Genomic DNA, 21,924 nt, shown 5'->3' with positions numbered 1-21,924 from the left:
GCTGGTTATTTCTGACATTTATTAACATACTGAAAGGAAATGGTACAAACATGTGAAGCGTTATCTTAAAATACTATTGGTTTATAAGCAAAGGCATACTATAGCGAAGAGGAATACATATGGCTTAAATGTACAAGTTCACATCTTTATTTGGTTCTTGGTTTCTTATTGGCCCCCTGAAGCCACTGCTGGAGGCCTCCTGCAGATTTGCTCTGAGCCTCTGCTTTGATTTCTTTCTCTTCTGGACTCTCGCCCGTGTCGGGGGCCTTCCTCTTTGAAGGTGCGCTACTCTTCAGCCAGCTCATCATCATCTTACTGCTGGCTGTGGGTTTGGGCTCCTGGGGGGGGGGTCAACAAGAGTCAGATTGTTCAGTTTAAATCAAAAACTTACACTTTATTGCTAAATGTTCCAAACAAAGTTAAATTACCTTTTTGCTGTTGAGATCCACTGGCTGAAGGCACTCTGGGGAGTTGTTGCGAGAGTTATTCACTAAGGAGGAGACGGGATGAAAACTCAAACTGTTTTTAGACTGGAGCAGCTTCAAGGCATCCAGAGACTTCACATCCCCAAAATCCAGCCATCTTCTCACTTCTTCCTCACCGTCCAGGACAGCTGGCATCCTAAAAACACAACCAATCAGGAAATAGGGTTTATTTCAGACACATAGGGGAAAAAAAGCACTTTTCCCCATTAACGATCCTCACCTGTCATGGATGCTTTCCAGGCTTTTGGAGGCGTTCACAGTGATTACGCTGTACGTGTAGAGGGGTTCTCCACCACCGGGAGGCGTCCAGCAGTCAAACAGTCCAGCCATGGTCAGCAGCTTCCATCCAGTCCACTCACCTGGTTCTCCTCCCTGGCCAACATAGAGAGGCATGGCCACAAGAATTAGCAGATTGTATTAATAGAAAATGACCAGCATCCAAACGAAAGCATGACTCTGTAGGTAATGTTACTTTGAAAGCTAAAGAAACACCTGGCGGACACATGCACATTTTTGCTTTGGCTGCTCTCCCACACAGGATATTTTCAGCCGTGGTAATTTCCGCCACAGCTGCATTCTTCTATTCCGGATGAAAGCGAAATGTTCATAGTGCTTATATTGCTGCAGAAAACCCAATATGAACCTGAGTCGAGTCGGGGGAGGCCAACTCTGGAGGGCACGCTGTCTCTGAGTTCTCCTTATTGCGGGTTGAGGTCATGGGGTCGTCCTTGGTTTTTTCTTCACTGGTTCCCTTAGTCTGAGGAAAGTATATGAAGAAAGGCTGCTTGTCTTTTTCCTGCCTCCTCCACTCATAGAAGCCATCAGCCAGGATGACGCAGCGCTGCCCTTTTATCAGAGGGTCCTTTGGGGACACGATAAAATGATTACATGCGTCATGAAACACAGGAAATTCAACAGCTTAGCATTGTCTCAAACCGTTTGTACCTTGTATGTTTTCTTTTCCAGTATATTCTCACTGCGACAGTTGTTGGTGCTGTATTGCATTTTGCTCGGGTCATTCTCCTTGAACCAGGCGGGCACCAGACCCCAACGCATGGAGGCCAACACACACTCATCGACAGGAGCAGTCTGAACACATACAAGGAGTGAACACAATAACATGAGCACCTTCAATTTCTGTTTCTTGTGCCTGATGAGTGATGTAAATATATAAGCTACTTGCTAATAGTGTGCCATGCCCATGTCTATATGCAGGAGTACATACCTTTTTGAGGCTTACAATGGAAAAATAGTATTGGGAATGTGACGGAGAAGAGCTTCTCTATCCTTTCTGTATAAAAAGTTATGTTAAAGTATTGTTTTAAGTGTTGTTTTCAATTTGTTCTATCTTAATCTGGCATGAATCATCTCCTCTCTTTTTTAGAGATTGATGTATTTTTATACATGGTCCTTGTTTAGTAAAGACATACAAATAATATTAATTATATGAAGATCTTGTTGATTAGTATATCTCTTCTTTTTGGTGTTGTTCCTGTTAATATTGCATTAAATCGTTATATGTTTTTTCAGAAGTTTTTGAGGAAGGTCTCTGGAAATGTACACCTATGTGGCGTCCTTTACCTCTACTTAGCGGGCAGGATAAAGACATTACTACCTTATCAAAGTGCCTGTGTGACAGCAGGACGGGGCTCATGGACTGCGGGCTCTTGTTGTAAGACGGTCGGTATTTATCCGCGTCTCCCTCCCTCCAGCGGGGCTCTCTCCTCTGTCCTCCCCGGGATCTGTAGCTGCAGGCTCGGCTCACCTCGTCAGGAGCAAGGGTGCACGCAGTCCTTCCACACATTTTACTGCGAGAAAACAACTATGCATGCACCTGACAGACAGACATTTTCAAGGTAAGTTCTTCAATGTTAGCATGTTAGCTTGAGTTATTTTGTCCAAACAAATGCATTTAATTTCAAATTGCTGGAAAGGCATTTAACAACGTTGCTCGGCTTACCTGTTTTTGAGTGTGTTTGATATGTATATATCGTTAAGTTGCTGTTATTAGCTATGTGTGTTGTGTGTTTGTGCACGTGTGTAAGTAGGCTATGTGTACACATCTGAAAGTAGAGCGGGGATTTGCCTGGGCAGGAGCTGAAGCACACGTGACACCGTGACGTAGTCCCTCCTCCTGTCACAAGATGGCGACATAAATAGACATACAAAGAAAAGACCATACTGACATTTTCCCAGTGGTGTAAAGTAAGTATATTTTCTACTACACGAACAAGAAAACCTCTTCTTATTTTGAACAACGGAAAAAAAATCTTAACGCTTTATTTTGCTACCGTTTTGTTTAGAAATCACCGAAGATGTTTTGAAACTAAACTTTTTACACATTTAGATACTTTGCATATTTTATTGGCAGTTTCTTTATGTAAATCTACACACATTTTATTATATTAGCAAAGTTTAAGCTAACCAGTAGTTTATAAATGTATTTCAAATAAACCCCATCTTTACTGAGTGCAGGATTGGTGAATATTATTTACTTAAGTACAAAATTAATGTAGGCTACTTATGTAACTGACTATTTTTAAATTGCTACTACTTTTACTTCAGTAAATAATCGGAGTACTTCCTCCACGTGGGCATAAGCATGACGATATTTAATATCCTAGTGAAGGTAAACAACTATTTAGCAAAATTAAGACGCCTAAAGTAGTGTCCAATATATAAAACAAAACCTCGCAAAAAAATAATCGTTAATTTAAAAACAATGACGTTGAAAACCCCCCGCTTTATTCAGCAGTTGGTGCAGGAAGCAGGATGAAATCGTCGTGCTGTTGCCATGGGAACCACAGTCAGCTCGAGTCTGGTCAAGCGCACCGTGAGTTCCTCCGGTGAAACAGTACCGGCTTCAACGGAGATTATACACCCGTGAACCTCAGCAGGTAAGAGGAAAACAAACAATAAACCAACAGGTCAGAGCTTCGGTTTTAAATGCTGACTGTATCCTTCCAGTGTAAGAGACAGTGTCGAGAAACTTTCCCAGTAGGTCTATAAAGAGTGTGGGCAGGTTGTGACGTTGATGCTAGTTTTAGTTTAAAAATATGGGTGGCTTTGTAGTAGCATTTATTTTCTGGGCAAGTAGGAAATCAGACTGAGTATCACAGCCAGCCTGGGGTATTCTCCTGCACAGTAAGCTGACCTACTTTATAGTCCAGTGCACTTGAAGAAAGATGAATCCACTCGACCAGTAGCTGGAGATGCATGACACCTGCAGTTGTTTACATCGTTTTAATCCCTGTATTTTACACCTTTTTTGTGTTACAGTTGTACACTTTACACGTTATAAATGCTAGATGTTGTCCCCTGCAGGAGTGCATATCCTAAACCATGAAGCAGAGCAAAAGCAGAGGTTCCTCAGAAGAATAAGACCAATGTTGGTATGAAGACCACCAAATCCAAACAACCTTTCCATCTGGCTACTGATAGACGCTACACAACATGCCCAGACAGTGGTGAGTTAAAGCAACAAAGAAAACACATGTGTGATTAACCCAAAGAACAGACATGATATATACTACTGGAGATCACAGACTAAATATCTTCAAATGTTAGTCAAAGGGTGGTCTTATCACCTTAATTCATAACCCAGGATTGAAAGCATCTACTACTGCAAATTTGATTGACAATTCTAAAAAGTGTCTCATTATTTCTGTTAGTTAACAACTCAAACAATAGGTGCAATTATGTGTGTGTTACTGTTGCTGCAGACCTGTTTCCAAACTGAAACGTGACTTCCGTATGAGTTAACACCTCCAAAGGACAGCATACACAGGCTGCTTATGAATGCTGAATAAAACATGAGGTCACACTCAGGACAGGTGGCTAAATGTTTGAACTCAGAGGCTGCTTATTAAAGTTTCATGACTTTGCTCTTTTGTACTCCAAGCTAAAGATGGCCAGCCTTTAGTTACATTGTCCTTGGCCATGACCACACTGTGTTTCCTGATTACATCTATTATTTGTCCTGTTATATTTGGTTTATGCATTTAGGCTTATGCCATATTGATCATCACAATTGTGGACATTTAGTTTTCTGAGATAGATATATCACATTTTGAGTTTGTGACTACTCCTCTCTAGTCTCTCCTCCTTAATGTACTGGACTGCTACTTGTTGTCATGTTACTGTATGTAATGAAGAAGACTATGCCGTGTGTGTTATGAAGAGCTTACAACATTTTGTTCTGGCTCAGATTGCAAACCGGTTTACACGATCCATTTCACCAAAATACTTTATACTTTACTGTCACAATCCTGATGTTACTGCAGGGGAAGCAGAAGGTCTGTCGAAGGATCAGAAAGTCACAGCTTTTATCCAGAAATACACCCAAGATGAAGGCAAAGGCCTGCAAGCAAGTAGGTTTCCACTACATGTCGATATGATAAGCGTTATAACAATTTAACAGTATAATTACACATTTTGTTTTAATATATTTGAATTTTTTCTAGCGGCAGGTACACCTCCCGAGGGCAAAGTCCCCCGCAGTTTTGTCAGCTTACCTGTTCTCAATCCAGAGAGACTGAAGACAGCCAGAGCTCAGGTGGACAAAGCTGTCAGGGTGAGTTCACATGACTGAATAATATACACCCCGACCCTGTATACAAAACATTTATCTGGTAACTACCTGTCAACATGTTCTGCAAATATTTAGGTGTCTGCTCTCATTCCTCTCAGATGCATAAGGTGTTCTCTGTCCAGGGCCCCTACCCTGTCATCAGGAGAGCGCTGAGGGCCAGAGGCTGGGTGGAGCAGCGTTTGCACTGCCCAAAGCCCCCCGTTCACCATCGTCACAGCAAGGAGGGCAGCCCTAAAGATTCGGCTGACAGCGATGAAGATGACGGTCAGCTATAATAAAGGGAGTCCATTCTTTACTGGGTGCGGATATCTGTGTATATCCCATCATTTATTAACATTTCTCCTTCTTCTCAGACAATGTCAACAAAGAGCCGGACCCTGATGGAATATATGATATCATGGTAAATATAATATTTAAGGTTGGAGGCTGGAGTGATGTGAAACAGGCAGGAAAATAGTTTTTTGCTTACAATGTTAAACGTTTCAGAAAATCAGCTTATTAGCTCAATTCAACAGATTCAGCTCTCCTCTTTCCCCACTTCTCATGCAGTCTCGCCTGGTGCGGAATGAAATGGTTTATTTCTATTGGACGATGCGTAGAGACGCCGTCAACCCCAACAGCTTGCAAAAAGAACAAATTATCAATCATTTTACAAAAGCAGGCAGCTTCACCACCAAGGTACATATTGTCCTTTTTTACATCAAAAATGACTGCAGTGGTCTCCTCCTCTCACACCCAACATTAATGTTTAATAATGTCTTTTCTCTGTCAGTCGGGGTTGTGTGTGAACCTGAGGAAGCTGCACTGGTTTGACGCCGCTGACCCAGACACCTTCTTTCCACGCTGTTACAGACTGGCAGCACAGGATGAAAAGCATTCGTTCATTGGTGAGATCTGACCGACTATTTCGCTTAATGACAAGATTTCATTCGCACTAGTGGAAAGGAAACATCCAAAATAGAAATCTTTGTTTTATTCAACTAAAAACAAAAACAAAATCACCCAAATGCAAAATGTATACAAATGCAAATGTAGAATACATAATTTTTCCTCAAAATAAATGTTTTGAATCATTCTTTGAGCCAGAAATCTCCACTTCAGTAGCAGAATGAAATGTATATGTAAGTCTGATTGACAGCACTTTTTTTTTTTAGAGGTACAAAGAGATATCCAAAGTTCCCTGTAAAACTTTAGACTCTAATATGTCAACAAAATGAAACAAGAACTTTGAATCCAATAATCAGATTTCTGTTTCAGAACTGTACTATCTGAAAACAATCACATATTTAATAAGATAATGTCTAATTAGCATATTTCATGTTTGCACTAGGGAATGAAATGGGTACATTTCATGTTGATATCTCTTAATTGAAATGTTACCCTACTCACGTGTAGTATAATGGATTTCCAGCATCCTTGTACTAAAAGCTTAATTTCCTCTTTGTCTGCAGAGGACTACAGGAGGACAGCTTGCACCAGTTTTTTGAAGTACATTGTGGAGAGTGAGGGAGGCGTTCAGACAGAAGGAACGAGCCACAACACTCGGGCTGCGAGGAAGCGAAGCAAACAGCGATCCAGACCAATGGACCTTTCCAAAATGATTACCAGCGCTCTCAAAGTATGCCAGGAGTTTCTGGAGAGTCTGGAGCATCGTGACATAGACAGAAACCTAGAGACCCCACTTACAGAGGAGCAGTGGGAAGAGTTTATCTACAGTTACCAACTTGTTGTTCAGTGAGTGAGTGAGTGTGTGTGTGTGTGTGTGTGTGTGTGTGTGTGTGTGTGTGTGTGTGTGTGTGTGTGTGTGTGTGTGTGTGTGTGTGTGTGTGTGTGTGTGTGTGTGTGTGTGTGTGTGTGTGTGTGTGTGTGTGTGTGTGTGTGTGTGTGTGTGTGTGTGTGTGTGTGTGTGTGTGTGTGTGTGTGTGTGTGTGTGTGTGTGTGTGTGTGTGTGTGTGTGTGTGTGTGTGTGTGTGTGTGTGTGTGTGTGTGTGTGTGTGTGTGTGTGTGCGATGTTGCAAGTTGTGTTAAAGCATGCCACATATGCCAGCTCACTGGTAAACCTAGTCAGGTGGTTAAGCCTGCTCCCCTCAGTCCCATTCCAGCCCTCGGCCAACCTTTTGAGCATTTGATCATAGATTGTGTGGGGCCGTTGCCTCCATCGAAGTCCGGTTGTAATGTGCGTACATGCTAACTATAATGTGCCAGACTACAAGGTATCCTGCAGCATTTCCCCCGCGCTCCATTTCAGTGAAGCCAGTAGTTAGCGCTCTAACCCAGTTCATCTCCACATTTGGGATCCCACGTGTGATTCAAAGCGACTTTCAGTATTTTATACAGTCCCTCCCTCTCTTTGTCTCTTTTAGTGGAGGGGAAAAGATCGAGAACAGTGATATTTTTGTGCACTGCTGCAAAGCCATGCTAGAGAGGCTGGTGGAGGTCAGTCCACAGCTGGACATCGACGGCATACACAACATCTGGATCATCAAACCGGGAGCCATGTCCAGGGGCAGAGGTGAGAAGTCAGACACAATCAAACAGTTTACACAAAATGTGACCGAGTCCTGGCTGATCTGCCAAACCTCTCTTCCAGGCATCAAATGTGCCAAGTATCTGGATCAGATCCTCCAGCTGGTGGATGGAGAATCAACCCTAATCAAGGAAAGCAAGTGGGTGGTGCAGAAGTACCTGGAGCGCCCCCTGCTGGTCCATGGCACCAAGTTTGACCTGCGCCAATGGTTCCTGGTCACCGACTGGAACCCTTTGACTGTGTGGTTCTACAAAAAGTGCTACATGCGCTTCTCTACGCAGCCTTACTCGCTCAATACAATGGACAAGTAAGTCAGTGAAGTAAGAGAAAGAAAGGCATCACAGGTTTTGCTTGTCATAGCTGAATTTGCTTTTATCATCTGGGTTTATTTAAGTTTCTGTGATAAGTAAATACTAGAAAAATAACTTTGACACTTTACCTTCTTACCATCTTACTTTCTTACAGTTCTTCTGTCCTGGTAGAATTATACAAAGAACACTTGTAGAGTATATAGCATGCCCTTTAAAAACATGTCTCATTATACTTCTCTCATTCCCATATCACCAATTTCCGCGTATTTCTCTTTACTCCATTACTTGTTACTTGTTACTTACTCCATCTTTTCAGCTCTGTCCACCTGTGCAATAACTCCATCCAAAAGCACCTGATACCCTCCCAGCAGCGCCACCACGGTATCCCAGCAGACAACATGTGGTCTGATGATCAGTTCAGGACCTTCCTGTGCAGCCAGGGGAGGGGAGCTCAGTGGCAGACGATGGTGGTCCCCGGGATGAAGAAGGCTGTGATCCACGCTTTACAGACAACACAGGATCTGATGGAGTCACGCAAAAACACCTTTGAGCTGTACGGTGCTGACTTCATGCTAGGTAGGATTATATCACTGTACATTATATACATTGTATACAGTATTGATTCATTACATGTCCAATACATATAATATGTAATGTGAAGCGCTTTGAGCACTTGGAAAAGCATGCATTCACTTATATTTAAAACAATTATTTTCAGGAACATAGGGAAATGATAGGAAACATCTAAATAAGTGTGTAACATATTTGTATTATACTACAATATAGAAATAACAAATATGGAAAAATAGGAAATATGTTAACCTAATTGTTTTATTTAAACTACAATGTATAACAGCAGTCTAAATAAATAAAAATATTGAATGTATGGTTTGAGTGTGTTGAAGACTAGTATAAATAACAATATATGTTGAAATGTAAAGTATAAATAAATGCAGTGTTAATGTAAGAGTAAACCAGGGTTTATCACAGTTGAATTTACGTTTGATAATATATTGGTAATATAATAAAAATTGAACGATTCCAATATAGATTCCATTCTAATATTTTTGTGCACATTTACTAAAATAAATAAAGGGTATGTGTAGGTGACCCCTTGGATGTGTTGTTCTGTGTTTTTAGGCCATGACCTGCGCCCCTGGTTGATAGAACTCAATGCCAGTCCCACGATGGCTCACTCCACCCCGGTGACGGCCCGCCTCTGTTCTGCTGTGCAGGAAGACACAATACGAGTCGTCCTGGACCGGAGAGCGGACCGCACTGCAAACACCGGGGACTTCCAGCTCATATACAAGCAGGTAAGGAAGAGTTATAATAGTGTACAGTTACACAATTTGATGGTAATATCTGTTACCATAGATATCACTTTTGGTCTCCAGGCAGCAGTAGACGTGCCACAGTATGTAGGAGTCAACCTGCTTGTTGAGGGCACCCAGATCAGGTCTCCCTGCACACTTCCTCCACTGAGCCATCCAGGATTAAAACGCCGCAGCAGAGAGAAGGAACCTGTGGTAGAAAAAGTCAAGCCTCTACCGAAGATGTTGTTGAAGAATCAGTCCAAAAACATCAGCAGTGGGATTTCTACTCCATCTCGTACTATTCTTCCTCCTGATCCGCCTGTGCCTGTCACTAATAAAGGCTTCCCAGTTCAGCTGCCAATGACCGTGAGGACCATCCAACTGCCCGTTAATATCCAGCCTCGCTCTGTCTTTTTGTGGAAGAGGAAACGAGTGGTTCAAAAAGTCTGTTCACAGAAATTCCAACCCTGTACATTAAAGAACGGCCGGGTTCTTTCTTTGTCTTTAGAGATTATTCCAAAACAGCCCAGACAAACAGCCACCAGCTCCTCGAGTGCATGAAATAACAAATAATTCACACACTCCTACAGCTTCAACTTTCCTTTTGCAGGGTTGTATGGCCTACCTCATAATAAAGATGACATTCAATAACTAAGTCTTCTTTTCACTTTATTTATTTATTTGTTCCAATAATGTGATCTACGACAACCGTTCCCTTGTTATTTCAGCTAGATACCTTCAGGGTATGAGTATGTGTTAATAGTTATACATTTTAATTCAGATAAGATCAAATATTATATTATTAATCCCAGTTTGGGAAATGATTTTGTCACAGCAGCGTGTAGACAATTAACCCTTGTGTTGTGTTCAAAAGCTGTTACCGTTCATGGTGTTCCGGGTACATTTTGACCCAGGGTTTATCTCAGTCCAAAACACACACAAAAGATTACTATCATCCAATATTGTTTTAACTACATCATAACTAATTTATAATGCATCCATAACCGTACAATCCTGTTGTAATTTAATGTTATGGCCCAAAACACATTACACCACATATTGCACACGTGCATGTGTGTGTTCAGGTTCAAGTACATATTCTTTGAGAAAGGTTGAGTTCCCGTGGGGGGAGGGGGGCAGAGGGAGGGGAGACCAGGTGCATGTTGCGAAAAAAGTATTGTTACAGTGTATGAAGGGGGCGGGGTGGCTAAAGTCAAAGATGAATCTTGATTGGGCAAAATTTGACCTCGAGTCACCCAAAACCATTGAAAACCCGAACACCAAATGATACACTTTTTTTTTTAGAGACCTTCAGACTTGGCTAAAATTGTCAAAATCTGTTTTGTAGTGTTTATAGCTGTTGTGGAGGATATCATGAAACCTTGTTCCGATACAAAAAACTAGAGCGTAGTTATTATATCATTTTAACTTGAAACGGGTCACGGGAGACCCGAACACAACATAGGGGTTTTATGAAATACAAAATAACCACAGACGGCAGATATTTGTATGACCTAAAAAAACTAAACAACAGCACATGTAAATGTCAACAGGAAAGATGTATACATTGAGTATCTCTATTGAATATACAATATCAATGTTCAGATTATGTATTAATAATAATTCTTTTTAATACAGTTTTAGATTAAAAAAATCGAACTCAAAATCTTCTTGCTAATTAGTTGTCAAAAACACAGTAAAGTAGCAATACTGAACTGAAGTCACATGCAATACCACATAATGACCGGTTGGTGGCAATACTACCCATTTTAGTTGAACAGGTGACACACATTTATCTTACAGCGAAGACGAAGAAGACCCACGACAACAGAACAGACTCCCTTATCGTCTGTGACCGTAGTGAGAAATGGCGGCGTCCGTGTGCCGAGTAGGGAGCACCGTGGGTCGAGCCCTCGCCAAATCCCGAAATGTAAGTTCACTTTTAAAGGCTTTGAAATATCTAAACGTTATACCGATGCTCTACTTGTTTGAACGCCAAGCTAATGGTAACCGAAGACGGTAAACCGCCTGATTACTTAACAGGCTAGCATGCTAACCGGCTAGCTTAGCTGTCCGATGTTCAGCGAACGGGAAGCGGTTAGCATTAGTTAGCTAGCAGTGAACGCAAGGTCATCTGTCAAACTTAAAAGCACGTCTTGTAATAAACATCCCATGTATACCATCCGATTTATATTCGTGTTATCCAGAAAAGCTGGTCGTCATTTCGGTCTGTCGCAAGGTCATCAGCTGTGTCGTTTCTCGCTTGTCCTAGCTTGCCCTCTTTAAGTTTCCAAAGCTAAGCTTCATGGCTAGCAGCATTAGCATTGTGACTTTGGACAGGCAGGTGAAGATAGTGACAATCCTGCACGAATGTCAACTGTCAACATGTTTGATTGTTGTAAGTCATTGTATGCCAAATCTGAACAATAACCTTAAGAAATTGTCAACGGGACACATATCATGTTTATATTAGTGGAACTGGGTTGTGCAACTACTTAAAAAGTAATGTGATTCCGGGTGTTGTATTCATCCTAAATCATGCACTACTTATCATTCTATAAATACTGCATTTAGCAACTACCTTCATCCTAGATGTTCTCAGAAAAACATCCCAATTATTGTATATTCAGTCCGGAATGCAAATGATTATATAATGACATCCCATTGCCGTAGAGTGTAAAATGATGGATGCGTTACATTAGATGCTTTAACATGTGTTCACCTGAATTGAACTTATTATAAAGATATTATGGTTTTGTCTATTTTTAGTCATTGGCAGATAGCATAAGAGGGCAGGGGTGTCAAAGTCAGCTGCTAGCTTTAAGGTTAGACGTTGTCCTAAACCAAGCCTTTCTGCTATTGCTTTCTGTTTACATGGATGAATAGTCTTTACGTTTTCAGTACGATCAGACCTAGGCATGTTGACAAATTACTTAATTGAGCTTGCTTTTGCCACTTTGTGTGTAGAAACAGGAAACACAGGCCTACAATTCAGATTCTTGATGTGAAGTCCTTTTTTAAAGGGTGTTCATTTTACATGTATTAGTAATTGAATAGGTTGTGTGAAGGTGAACACTGCAATACAAGATAACAGTTCTAAAACGCTCCATTTTGTCATTTTAACTTGAAACGTGGCCTCCTTTGCTTGGTAAGAATAATAAAAAGAAGATGAATCATGCAGTCATGTGAAAAATATTTTATGACGATGAAAACATTCAAAAATGTATTTGAGATAAAAACAATGCCGAACACTATTTTTGAATTGTATAGGATTATAAAATGACTGATGTCTTACCCCTGCAGCCCATCCTGCTGTCTCTGAGGCGCGGACAGTCTTCAGTCAGCTATGCCCAGAGCCTGCTGGGAGCCCCTGAAACTCACCTCACTACCCTGGACAACGGTTTGAGGGTTGCCTCCGAGGAGACCGGACATGCAACCTGCACCGTAAGAACACAGATGTAGTGGATTTATTTACAGCCACTAAGGAGGTTGGGCTGTTTGATTAAAAATGTCTTTGTGTTGTTGTAGATTAATATTTCCCTGTTCTTCTTCCCTATCGTAGGTTGGACTGTGGATCAGTGCTGGTAGTCGCTATGAGACTGAGAGGAACAACGGAGCAGGCTTCTTCCTGGAGCACATGGCTTTCAAGGTACACATTTCTAGGCTTCATGACCTTAAGGGTTCATCATATTTATACTTTGCCAAAGCTGATTTTTATTTTGACATCTGCATAATTAACATCCATGTATCCAAATAGAAGGCTTTTACAAATACTTCATACATAATACAGAGTTGTAATAACTGCATGCACACAAGGACGCTCTTAAGAAACTAATGGACCCAATGCCAAAGACGAATTGTTTCCAGGGATAGATAAACGATTATGATAAAGGCAATGTTAAAACGTTTCACAAATAGAAAGTGAAAGCTGTGTTTCCATCCGCTGGGATGGGTAGAGGTAATTCAAGTGTCTATCTGAGGACGGAGTTTAATGTCATGTAGAAAAACATGGAAAAAAGAGAGCTGATGTAGGGCTGGGCGATATGGTCTCTAAATTATATCTGCATCTTTTCTTTTAAATCAACAAACCAGTGCATGATGTCAAACTGGTTTGGTCAAAAACTATATACAAAAAAATAGCTGAATTTTGTGCAAGAGTGTGTCATGTCTGCAGTCGGTACTAACTGCTTATCTACAGGTTTTGTGCCAAAAAGATCGGGAGCATTTAAAAACCACCGCGGGGGGGGGGTGCTAGTGAATCGCCGGAGCTGTACTAGATTAACATTAACATGCTTATTGTAGTTGTAAGTGCACTGCCTTGCGGCCTGTAGCACCACCCTTGATGGAGCATAGGTGTGGGCTGGACCTGTATTTTACAGGAAAGGAGTGAGCAGAGGGTCGAGTTGTCGATTCTTGTTCCGTTTTCTGTGATATATTTTACTCGCCCTCAGTTGCGCGCGCTACTAAAGAGACGCGCTACCATGGAAACCAAACAATGGTGTAGCTGTATTAAAGTCCGAGTGGAAACAGTCCTGAGTAAATCTGATTATGTCAGAAATGCGGGAGAAATATGACCCCGGGAGGAAACTGGGAGAGGGCAATGAAATCGGGAGTCTCCCGCGAAAATCGGGAGGGTTGACAAGTATGGTTGTAACATCGCTGATATTAAAAAAATAAAACAGGCAGACAGACAGCCTACTCACCAATTGCGAGGTGCAGCCGGTGGCCAAAACATTGCAGTCTTTTCCACTTATTGAGGCTCACAGCTTTGACGATGTTACTCCCGTTATCAGTGGTGATGCACACCTGACGAGCCTCTGGTAAGTTCCATGACAGGAGAGCCTCTTGTAAACCTTGCGCTATTATCTCGCCTGTGTGATCCTCTGGGAAACATTTTTTTTATTTTATTTTTTATTTATATAAGTTTTGAGTTTAGTGTGTTTGACCCTAAGAAACACTGATTTCGGTCAGGCAGCACCCCCAAGCCCCCCAGCACCCCCCCACGGTCAGGCAGCACCCCCCCAAAGCAATAATCTTAGGGGAAACACTGAAGTGTTCGAATGGTCCGGAAGCTGAGGCAGGAACGCTAGCTCTGTTTCCACGCTGAATATTAACTTCTGAATGAAAAAAACAAGCATAATGTGTTCATTATACATGATTTAACCTTGTTCTTGTTACATTGCCTACTCAACAGTTTTATAACAGGCTATATTTAAATAAATCAGTGCCGCGTTGCCAGAGAGAAAACATGTCAGAAAGCTATTTGGAGAACCAATTATATTCTTTTCCACCTATCACGTCATTTAAATGAGCATCCATGATACTAACAACATGAAATTAGGTCTCTAACAAAATGAAGACAAAAAGATAACAAAATCACCAATCTTGATTATTTTTACGTCAGTTCATGGTCAACTAAAATGTCTTATGGTGTCATCACTAGGTATTCCACGCTTTACCCAAACAAAGCCATAACACAGTCCCCTTTAATAACCATTTGTCTCGGTCCCCAGGGAACCAAGAATCACCCTCAGACGGCCCTGGAGCAGCAGGTGGAGTCTATGGGAGCCCACCTGAGCGCCTACACCTCCCGCGAGCACACGGCATACTACATGAAGACCCTCGCCAAAGACCTGCCCAAAGGTGGGAGGAACTTCAGATCGTGATGGGATTTGGGTTTATGCAGTAAAGAAAAGCTGAAACTAAAACCTCCGAAAGTAAATTCATTGGATCCAGCAGTGTCCCCTTTTAGCTTTGCCCACTTGAGGTTGATAGTGCCTTGAGTGGCCATTATAAAGGGGTAGATTATGATCCTCCCTGGTGACCTGGGTCAGGGGTCTCACCTCTGCCTCTGGACATCTCGGGAGGAACAAGAAATGAAGTTCAGAGAAGATGCTTGAACATTGGTTTAGTAATGGAGACCCGTCTCTGCGTAGAAGACTATTGTAGATATTGTTGTCAAGAATTTAATTCTCTGATCTAGAATCCCAAATATAATTGAATGTATAGGTTTCATTACATCTTCTTTGTTTTACACGGTTTTATTTTGTGTGTAGTTTCTTGTGTTTCAATGTGTCCTGTTTTTATTGAGAGCACTGTGTAACAATGTTTGAAAAGTGCTCTATAAAAAAAGTGTATTCCTTTTAGTTTGATAAATTCCTGGTCTTATGGGTCCAAGTTAGTAAGACCTTCACAAGTAAGTGCATACATACTAAGATAGTTATTCCTCTGTGTTTCCAGCCGTGGAGCTGCTGGCCGAAGTGGTGCAGAGCTGCTCTCTGAACGAGGCAGACATCGAGCAGCAGAGAGGCGTGGTGCTGCGCGAGCTGGAGGAGGTGGAGGGGAACCTGCAGGAAGTTTGTCTGGACCTGCTGCACGCCACCGCCTTCCAGGGCTCTCCTCTGGGACACAGCGTGCTGGGACCGTCCAGCAATGCCAGGCAAGAGGATTCTCAAACACACAGTTAAAGCGGCCATGTTGTGCTCATTTGTAGGTTCCTCTACTGTGACATGTTTACATGCTTAATGTAATATCACCCTCCGTCTGAAACCAGAGCCCGGTCTCCTCTGATTGGTTAGCTGGCCCCTCTGTTGTGATTAGTCAACTGCTTAGCGCTAACCAATAGAAGCACAAGTGTTACATAGTGATCTCACTCAGACGGGGGGGGGGGAGAAACTCGTTCTGGGCGGAACGTTGCAGCCTTTGCAGACCGTTTACACACAAACACCTATTACACACTACAGACCCCTAATGCGTAATAAGTCCACTTTAAATATCAGTCACACTCTCAGAATATCTTTCATCAGACGCACTGCTGTAAAAACTGCCGTGATGTGATGATGCTAATGATGGTTAGTTAGTCATCCTTAATTTCCTTGCAGTACATCTATCCCGTGTTATATTAAAGTGCGCACCATTGTGTAACAATTATTGAACTCTCCCAGGACTCTGACCCGTGAGGACTTGGTGGACTACATCAGCAGCCACTACAAAGCCCCCCGCATGGTGCTGTCAGCTGCTGGAGGTACGTCCTCCTCATCCTAACACACACTGTGAGGGGGCACCCTGCTACTATGTTAATGTAGCATGCTTCCTCTTCAGGTGTGAACCACGAGGAGCTGGTCGGTTTGGCCAAATCTCACTTCAGCGGTGTCTCGTTCGAATACGAGGACGATGCCATCCCCGTGCTGGCCCCCTGCAGATTCTCAGGCAGTGAGGTGTGTTGAGAACATGATCTTCTGCTATTCAACATAACCATTATTATTATTATTCACCATCCTTCAAATGTGTAACTGTGCCAAGTGGGAGAAATCACTGAACATGACCATCTCCTCAGATCCGTATGCGTGACGATGCTCTGCCTCTGTGTCACGTTGCCATCGCTGTTGAAGGCGCCAATACTTCCAGCCCGGACATCGTGACTCTCATGGTGGCCAACTCCATCATCGGCAGCTTTGACCTCACCTACGGCGGTGGAAAGGTTGGTGACATGGGTTTTTGTTAAGCTGGAATTGTGGTTAATGCAGTTAAGAAAAGACACGGATGAATTGTATCCAGCAGTGTCCCCTTTTAGCTTTGCCCACTTGAGGTTGATGGTGCCTTGAGTGGCCATTATAAAGGGGTAGATTATGATCCTCCCTGGTGACCTGGGTCGGGGGTCTCACCTCTGCCTCTGGACATCTCGGGAGGAACAAGACCTGAAATATAAAGCAGCTGCTAGAACATTGGTTTAATCATGTATATGCATATCTCTCTCTATCTCTCTCTATCTCTATATATATCTTTATATGTTGGGTTATGGTTGAATCCTATAATGTGTATTAGCTTTTTGAAGCCAGAAATATATTGTGCTAAAAAAAGGTTTTAAGTGTGAAGTGAACAACTAAAGGTTCTTGAGTCAAACCAATGCAACATTGATAAATTGTTTACATTTTCAAACTGGTCCAATTTGCATTTAAATGTCAAACCGTCAAGAAATTGTATTTTAAAATCAACTCCCCTCCCTCTCCCTGTAGCACCTGAGCAGCCGTCTGGCCCGCCTGGCCGTGGAGGAGGACCTGTGCCACAGCTTCCAGGCCTTCCACTCGTCCTACAGCAACACCGGCCTGCTGGGCATCTACTTTGTCGCCGACAAGCTCAAGATTGAAGATATGATGCACTGGTCCCAGAACGCCTGGTCAGTAGAGACACTCGCAGAACATCAAAACTGTAATCTTATTTTACTTTTAATTATAGGACAATGTACATATTTCAACTCATTTCGTCCACTTGCTGCCCCCTACAGGATGAACCTGTGCACCACAGTGACGGAGAGTGATGTGACCAGAGGCAAGATCGCCCTGAAGGCCAGCCTGGTGGGGCAGCTCAATGGTGGGTGACATGTTGCTCAGGCATTTACAAAAACATTCATACTAAATCCTCCAAATCCCAAGTCAACACACAAAAAGACAACGTGACATTGTGTCTCGATGGAGTAAGCATGCTAACATTTAGATTTGTGGGTGTTATAATGTATGATGCATTAACACGGATAGCTCATAAACACGGATAGCTCATAAACACGGATAGCTCATAAAGCAAATCTAATCTTTTAAATCCAAAAAAAAAGTATATTAAGAAAATGTTTTTAAACCAAGCAGTACGTGCTGTACTCGAGGTCAATGCGAATTCTGTATTGTTCATTGGTTTGCCATATTTAAATTACAGTGGTGAAGTCTGGGGCAACACACATTCACTTTTTCATAATACGAATCCACAAGTACAGCATTTATTTGGAGTAATGGGCAGGCGAACTAAGACTTCGCCTTGCTCTTTTCCATCATGGGCTTTACAACCTGCTCAACGTGTATTTGTTATTTAAATGTTTTACTATGAGCTAAACGAGATGAATGAATGAAGAATCACACCCTCTTGTCTTTTAGGAACGACACCAATTTGTGACGACATCGGCAGACACGTCCTGAACTACGGGCGCCGTGTTCCTCTGGCAGAGTGGGACGCTCGCATCGACGTGAGTCCCACATTGGAAGGAAATAAAGACGATTGCATGAAGCAGCGCCTTTTCCAAAGTGGCTTCTAGTCCATCTATAGGATAAGAGATCTGACTTCCTCCACTGTTCTTCTTTCAGGCCGTGACCCCCCGGATGGTGCGTGACGTCTGCAGCAAATACATCTACGATAAGTGTCCCGCTGTGGTAGCTGTCGGTGAGTTCTCTGTGCTTTTAGTCATCTTGTATCAAAGTCAGAGCCCAGGCTGTGTCTCTAACCTCTCCCTCCTGCCTCTCTCCATCAGGTCCCTGCGAGCAGCTTCCCGACTACAACAGAGTGCGCAGTGCCATGTACTGGCTGAGGTTTTAAAAAGCATTGTTGTGTTGCTCCGAGTGTCACACGTTTGCTCCTCATCTTCGTCTTCAACCCGCTTCCCTCCGCCATCACTGCGAGAGAGACTTCACTTGAGGGTTGTCCACTCGTTGGCTCAACAGCACATCATCCTCGCTCTTATCCCGCCCACTGATCACTCTTAGTTAGGAGGGCAGCATGCGAGTATTGAAATCACACATCAGTTACCTCTTGATTGTCCAGTTCCTCATTACCTGGTACTGACTTGCGGAGAGAGAGAGAGCAGACTTGAATAGACACGGCCTGAACACAGCAAGTCTGGAGCAAGAGTATATTTATAATTTCTGTAACATTTGTTTCTGTCCTCTATTGTACATAACAGAAGCTGTCATTCCGACAAAATAAAAATACTGTAAAAGATTTACCTGTGGTTTGTCTCGTGTACAGAAATATAGTATTGTAAATATACAGGTTTGCAGTACATTTAACTTGCATCTATTCTATACACACGTTTACAAAGCACGCTGTTGTGTGTAAGTCAACAGCAATATGTTCTGGTTATTGCTCAGTTTGGGTAAAGAAATATTTCACTCTTAAAAATACATTTGTGTACCAAGTATGCCACTCTGAGAGGAGAGGGGGAGGGGAGAACAGACAATCGACTGTGGAGAATGTACATGTTGTTAAATATTGATAATTTGAATTGAATATAGACGGGGTTGATACATAGGCAGTAGAGCAATCTATCGGTACTATGCATGAAACTGAAGGGTTCGTGGTTCTGCTCCTGGACTGGATAGGCTTTGCTCCCTGGTGCCAGAAAACCTTGCAGCCTCTTCACTCTGACAGGTCTCCCTAACAAAAATGCATGTGTGTATTCAGAACTAATGTCTGAATTAGAGTTAGGTAATGAGTCTTAGTGTATTACTGTTGACAAAGGCATGAATACTAAACTCAACTGATAAACCAGGTATATAATCAACAGACAGAATATGGGAACAATGAAAGGATGACAAAAAAAAGATTTTAGGTCAATGTAACCATCTAACAAAAATACTGTTCTGAAACTGCACGTCTTCAGATTTCTTGGAAACAAGCATCCCTGCGTCTTAGATTGACCGCTAATGTCACATTTGTCATCCTTTCATTTCCCCCATGTTCTGTCTGTTTATCACTGATCTATATCCTGTGATAGAGCAGTGGTTCTCAACTGGTGGGTCGCGACCATAGACTATATATAAAGGACCGATTTTCTAACGCTGTGCATGCAGTCTGCGTTGGACTGGAATTACCGGAGACCATCAACTGTTTGGAAAACTTCTGTCAAGATTGTTGCCGGAAGTCCCCACGGAGAATAACTTTGCGGTAGAACTACTCTTTATCCAACCATGGGTACAACTTCAGATAAAAATGAACACAAAATGAAATATGACCCCCGGTCTGATGACTGACAGGTCACAGAACAATGGGGGCTATCTACCCTTACCCACAATTTAAAGTAAGTCACACAGACTATCTCCTCTTTACTCTTCTCTCTGTGAGGAGCAGCAAATGCAGCTGTCAGAACGTGAAAGTGAAACACAAACAATGGCACACAATAGTATTATGTCGGGTTGTAATAGATTTTTTTATTTTATTCTCAGTGTGTACCAGAATGCGTAGTTTATATGTTAGTATTTCTAAAAATACTAACATGTCCGTTGATCTAAGAATCCCCCTAGACCCCCCTTCTGGGGTTGGGTTTTCAGCATGTGTGCCTTTTTATGTTATACAGTTCAGCTTTGATTTCATCATCTCATTTTTAAAAGAATACTTTTGTTCTGTTAAGGGATATATGCACTGTACTTCACTTTAATTAATATTGTATGCTAAAAAGCTTATATATTACAGCACGATTTTGTGTTGAATAGATTTGAGTGGTTCAAAATGTCGGGTCGTGATTTATTGACAAAGGAAAAAGTGGGTCCCGAGGCCTGAGCAGTTGAGAACCACTGATATAGAGTATACATTGCTATATATGTTTGATCTTGAAGCATAGAGATGACATAATCTTATTGTGAGTGTACATACTGCGTCACCCAGTATCTGTGACAACAATGCAATACAACATGTATATATATGATTATGTGTGCTGCTGGCTGACATTTGTGTGACCCATGTTTGTTTATTTGAGGGTATTTGAGACGGTTTGTAATCCTGAAGGCCCCTGAGGGCCCAGCTATCGTAATCAGGCTGCACTTGTAATATTTCCATCATTAGTCAGATGAGGATTAGTCCCTTGATGTCCGGACAGGAGGTGACCCAGGAAACCTTTGTCTTGTCTGAGTCCCTCCTTGGCCTGACAGCCTCTTCCTGCTCCTTCTCCAGAGAGCTCCACTGCTCCCATCTTACCACCCCTTCCTCTTCTGTGGGCTTGAAATAGACCTTTGTGTACTCATACATGATGTTCCTTTAAGTAGCAACAATGCACAGTGTTCAGTATTTTTGATTGAACATTTCCGTATTATTTAAGGTGCCACACAAGGACACACATGTAACTATGTATGTATATATAACTGGGCTGTCGTAACACAAAGTCAGTACAAAGAACTGATACTGATGTTTGCATCTTTATTCCAGCCTATAATTTTAAAATTGGATCCAAAGGAGCAGATTTGCAGTTCCTTTCATTATTAACTATTATGAAACACATAAATCAAATGTTAGGAAATGCAATTGCCTTCCTTAACTAATTGTAACTAATTCTAGAATTGCATCATTGAATTTGGGGGCCTGCTCTTTCATGCAGAACTATTTTTTTTTTGGACTAAGTTTGTGACGTAGACAAATCTTCACCACTTAATAACTGATTTAAGGTGCAGGAGATGTTTCTGTCGTCTCACTAATTCATCAGAACATGTTTGATTGAACAGGTTACAGGGAAAGGTCCAGCTGCTGCAGGATATCAGGTGTAATTGGAATAATATGTGATGTTTGACTTTGTAAACAATCGATCTTCGTAACTATCATTCACTTTCCATATCAGAAAAAACACAACCTGACAGAGATACTTATGAAATACATCTGAATGTTTATTACAATTACACACAACAGGAACTACAAAGATTTTTAAATTGGTAATGGGATAAAACATTAGGCATATTAGTGACAATGACTCATATCACCACGATAAGAAAGGGATAGGTGTTTTTGCAGCGTTGGTACTTAACTTTGAACCGAGACGCTGGGTTTCACTTGTGCTTTGACTGCAGACTGGGGCAACTATCCAATTCATTCAAGGCAAACTATTGTGATTACCATCATGTTATTTTTAGAAAGATTGCAATGAGTGCAGAGGAAATGAGATGAAATGAGG

At 42.0% G+C, this 21,924-nt stretch overlaps 3 protein-coding genes across 7 annotated transcripts; 2 read left to right on the top strand and 1 right to left on the bottom strand.

Moving 5' to 3' along the window:
* Nucleotides 1-4: 4 nt before the first annotated feature.
* On the bottom strand, nucleotides 5-2,549 carry hmces (5-hydroxymethylcytosine binding, ES cell specific). Its single transcript, XM_034083155.2, has 7 exons — nucleotides 2,446-2,549; nucleotides 2,101-2,319; nucleotides 1,431-1,574; nucleotides 1,129-1,347; nucleotides 706-857; nucleotides 429-621; nucleotides 5-338 (listed from the first exon to the last, which is right to left on the bottom strand). Exons 2-7 carry the CDS (start codon nucleotides 2,287-2,289, stop codon nucleotides 147-149), a joined length of 1,089 nt encoding a protein of 362 aa, XP_033939046.1. The 5' UTR covers nucleotides 2,290-2,319; nucleotides 2,446-2,549; the 3' UTR covers nucleotides 5-146.
* A 35-nt stretch (nucleotides 2,550-2,584) lies between these two features.
* LOC117446756 (tubulin monoglycylase TTLL3-like) lies at nucleotides 2,585-9,881 on the top strand. Of its 5 annotated transcripts, none has more exons than XM_034083152.2 (15): nucleotides 2,585-2,690; nucleotides 3,238-3,382; nucleotides 3,810-3,952; nucleotides 4,769-4,855; nucleotides 4,955-5,058; nucleotides 5,175-5,340; nucleotides 5,430-5,476; nucleotides 5,626-5,754; nucleotides 5,849-5,963; nucleotides 6,528-6,810; nucleotides 7,440-7,588; nucleotides 7,667-7,910; nucleotides 8,231-8,490; nucleotides 9,055-9,230; nucleotides 9,312-9,881. In XM_034083152.2, the coding sequence occupies exons 3-15, from the start codon at nucleotides 3,880-3,882 to the stop codon at nucleotides 9,789-9,791; spliced, it is 2,313 nt and encodes a 770-aa protein (XP_033939043.1). In that variant the 5' UTR covers nucleotides 2,585-2,690; nucleotides 3,238-3,382; nucleotides 3,810-3,879; the 3' UTR covers nucleotides 9,792-9,881. The 5 variants fall into 5 exon arrangements, with proteins under 5 accessions (XP_033939043.1, XP_071059171.1, XP_071059170.1 ...); XM_071203070.1 differs by having other exon boundaries at nucleotides 4,949-5,058; nucleotides 5,199-5,340; XM_071203069.1 differs by having other exon boundaries at nucleotides 2,586-2,690; nucleotides 3,765-3,952; nucleotides 4,949-5,058.
* Nucleotides 9,882-11,035: 1,154 nt separating this feature from the next.
* On the top strand, nucleotides 11,036-18,989 carry uqcrc1 (ubiquinol-cytochrome c reductase core protein 1). The gene is made up of 13 exons (XM_034083906.2): nucleotides 11,036-11,160; nucleotides 12,534-12,674; nucleotides 12,793-12,879; nucleotides 14,744-14,873; nucleotides 15,471-15,669; nucleotides 16,175-16,254; nucleotides 16,332-16,447; nucleotides 16,567-16,710; nucleotides 17,246-17,406; nucleotides 17,515-17,600; nucleotides 18,152-18,240; nucleotides 18,359-18,434; nucleotides 18,523-18,989. The coding sequence occupies exons 1-13, from the start codon at nucleotides 11,098-11,100 to the stop codon at nucleotides 18,585-18,587; spliced, it is 1,437 nt and encodes a 478-aa protein (XP_033939797.1). The 5' UTR covers nucleotides 11,036-11,097; the 3' UTR covers nucleotides 18,588-18,989.
* Nucleotides 18,990-21,924: the final 2,935 nt, after the last annotated feature.

This window comes from Pseudochaenichthys georgianus, chromosome 5, assembly GCF_902827115.2.
Source record: "Pseudochaenichthys georgianus chromosome 5, fPseGeo1.2, whole genome shotgun sequence".
NCBI classification, from domain to species: domain Eukaryota; kingdom Metazoa; phylum Chordata; class Actinopteri; order Perciformes; family Channichthyidae; genus Pseudochaenichthys; species Pseudochaenichthys georgianus.
The sequence above is the reverse complement of the archived record's forward strand: the minus strand, read 5'-3'. Positions and strand labels throughout refer to the sequence as shown.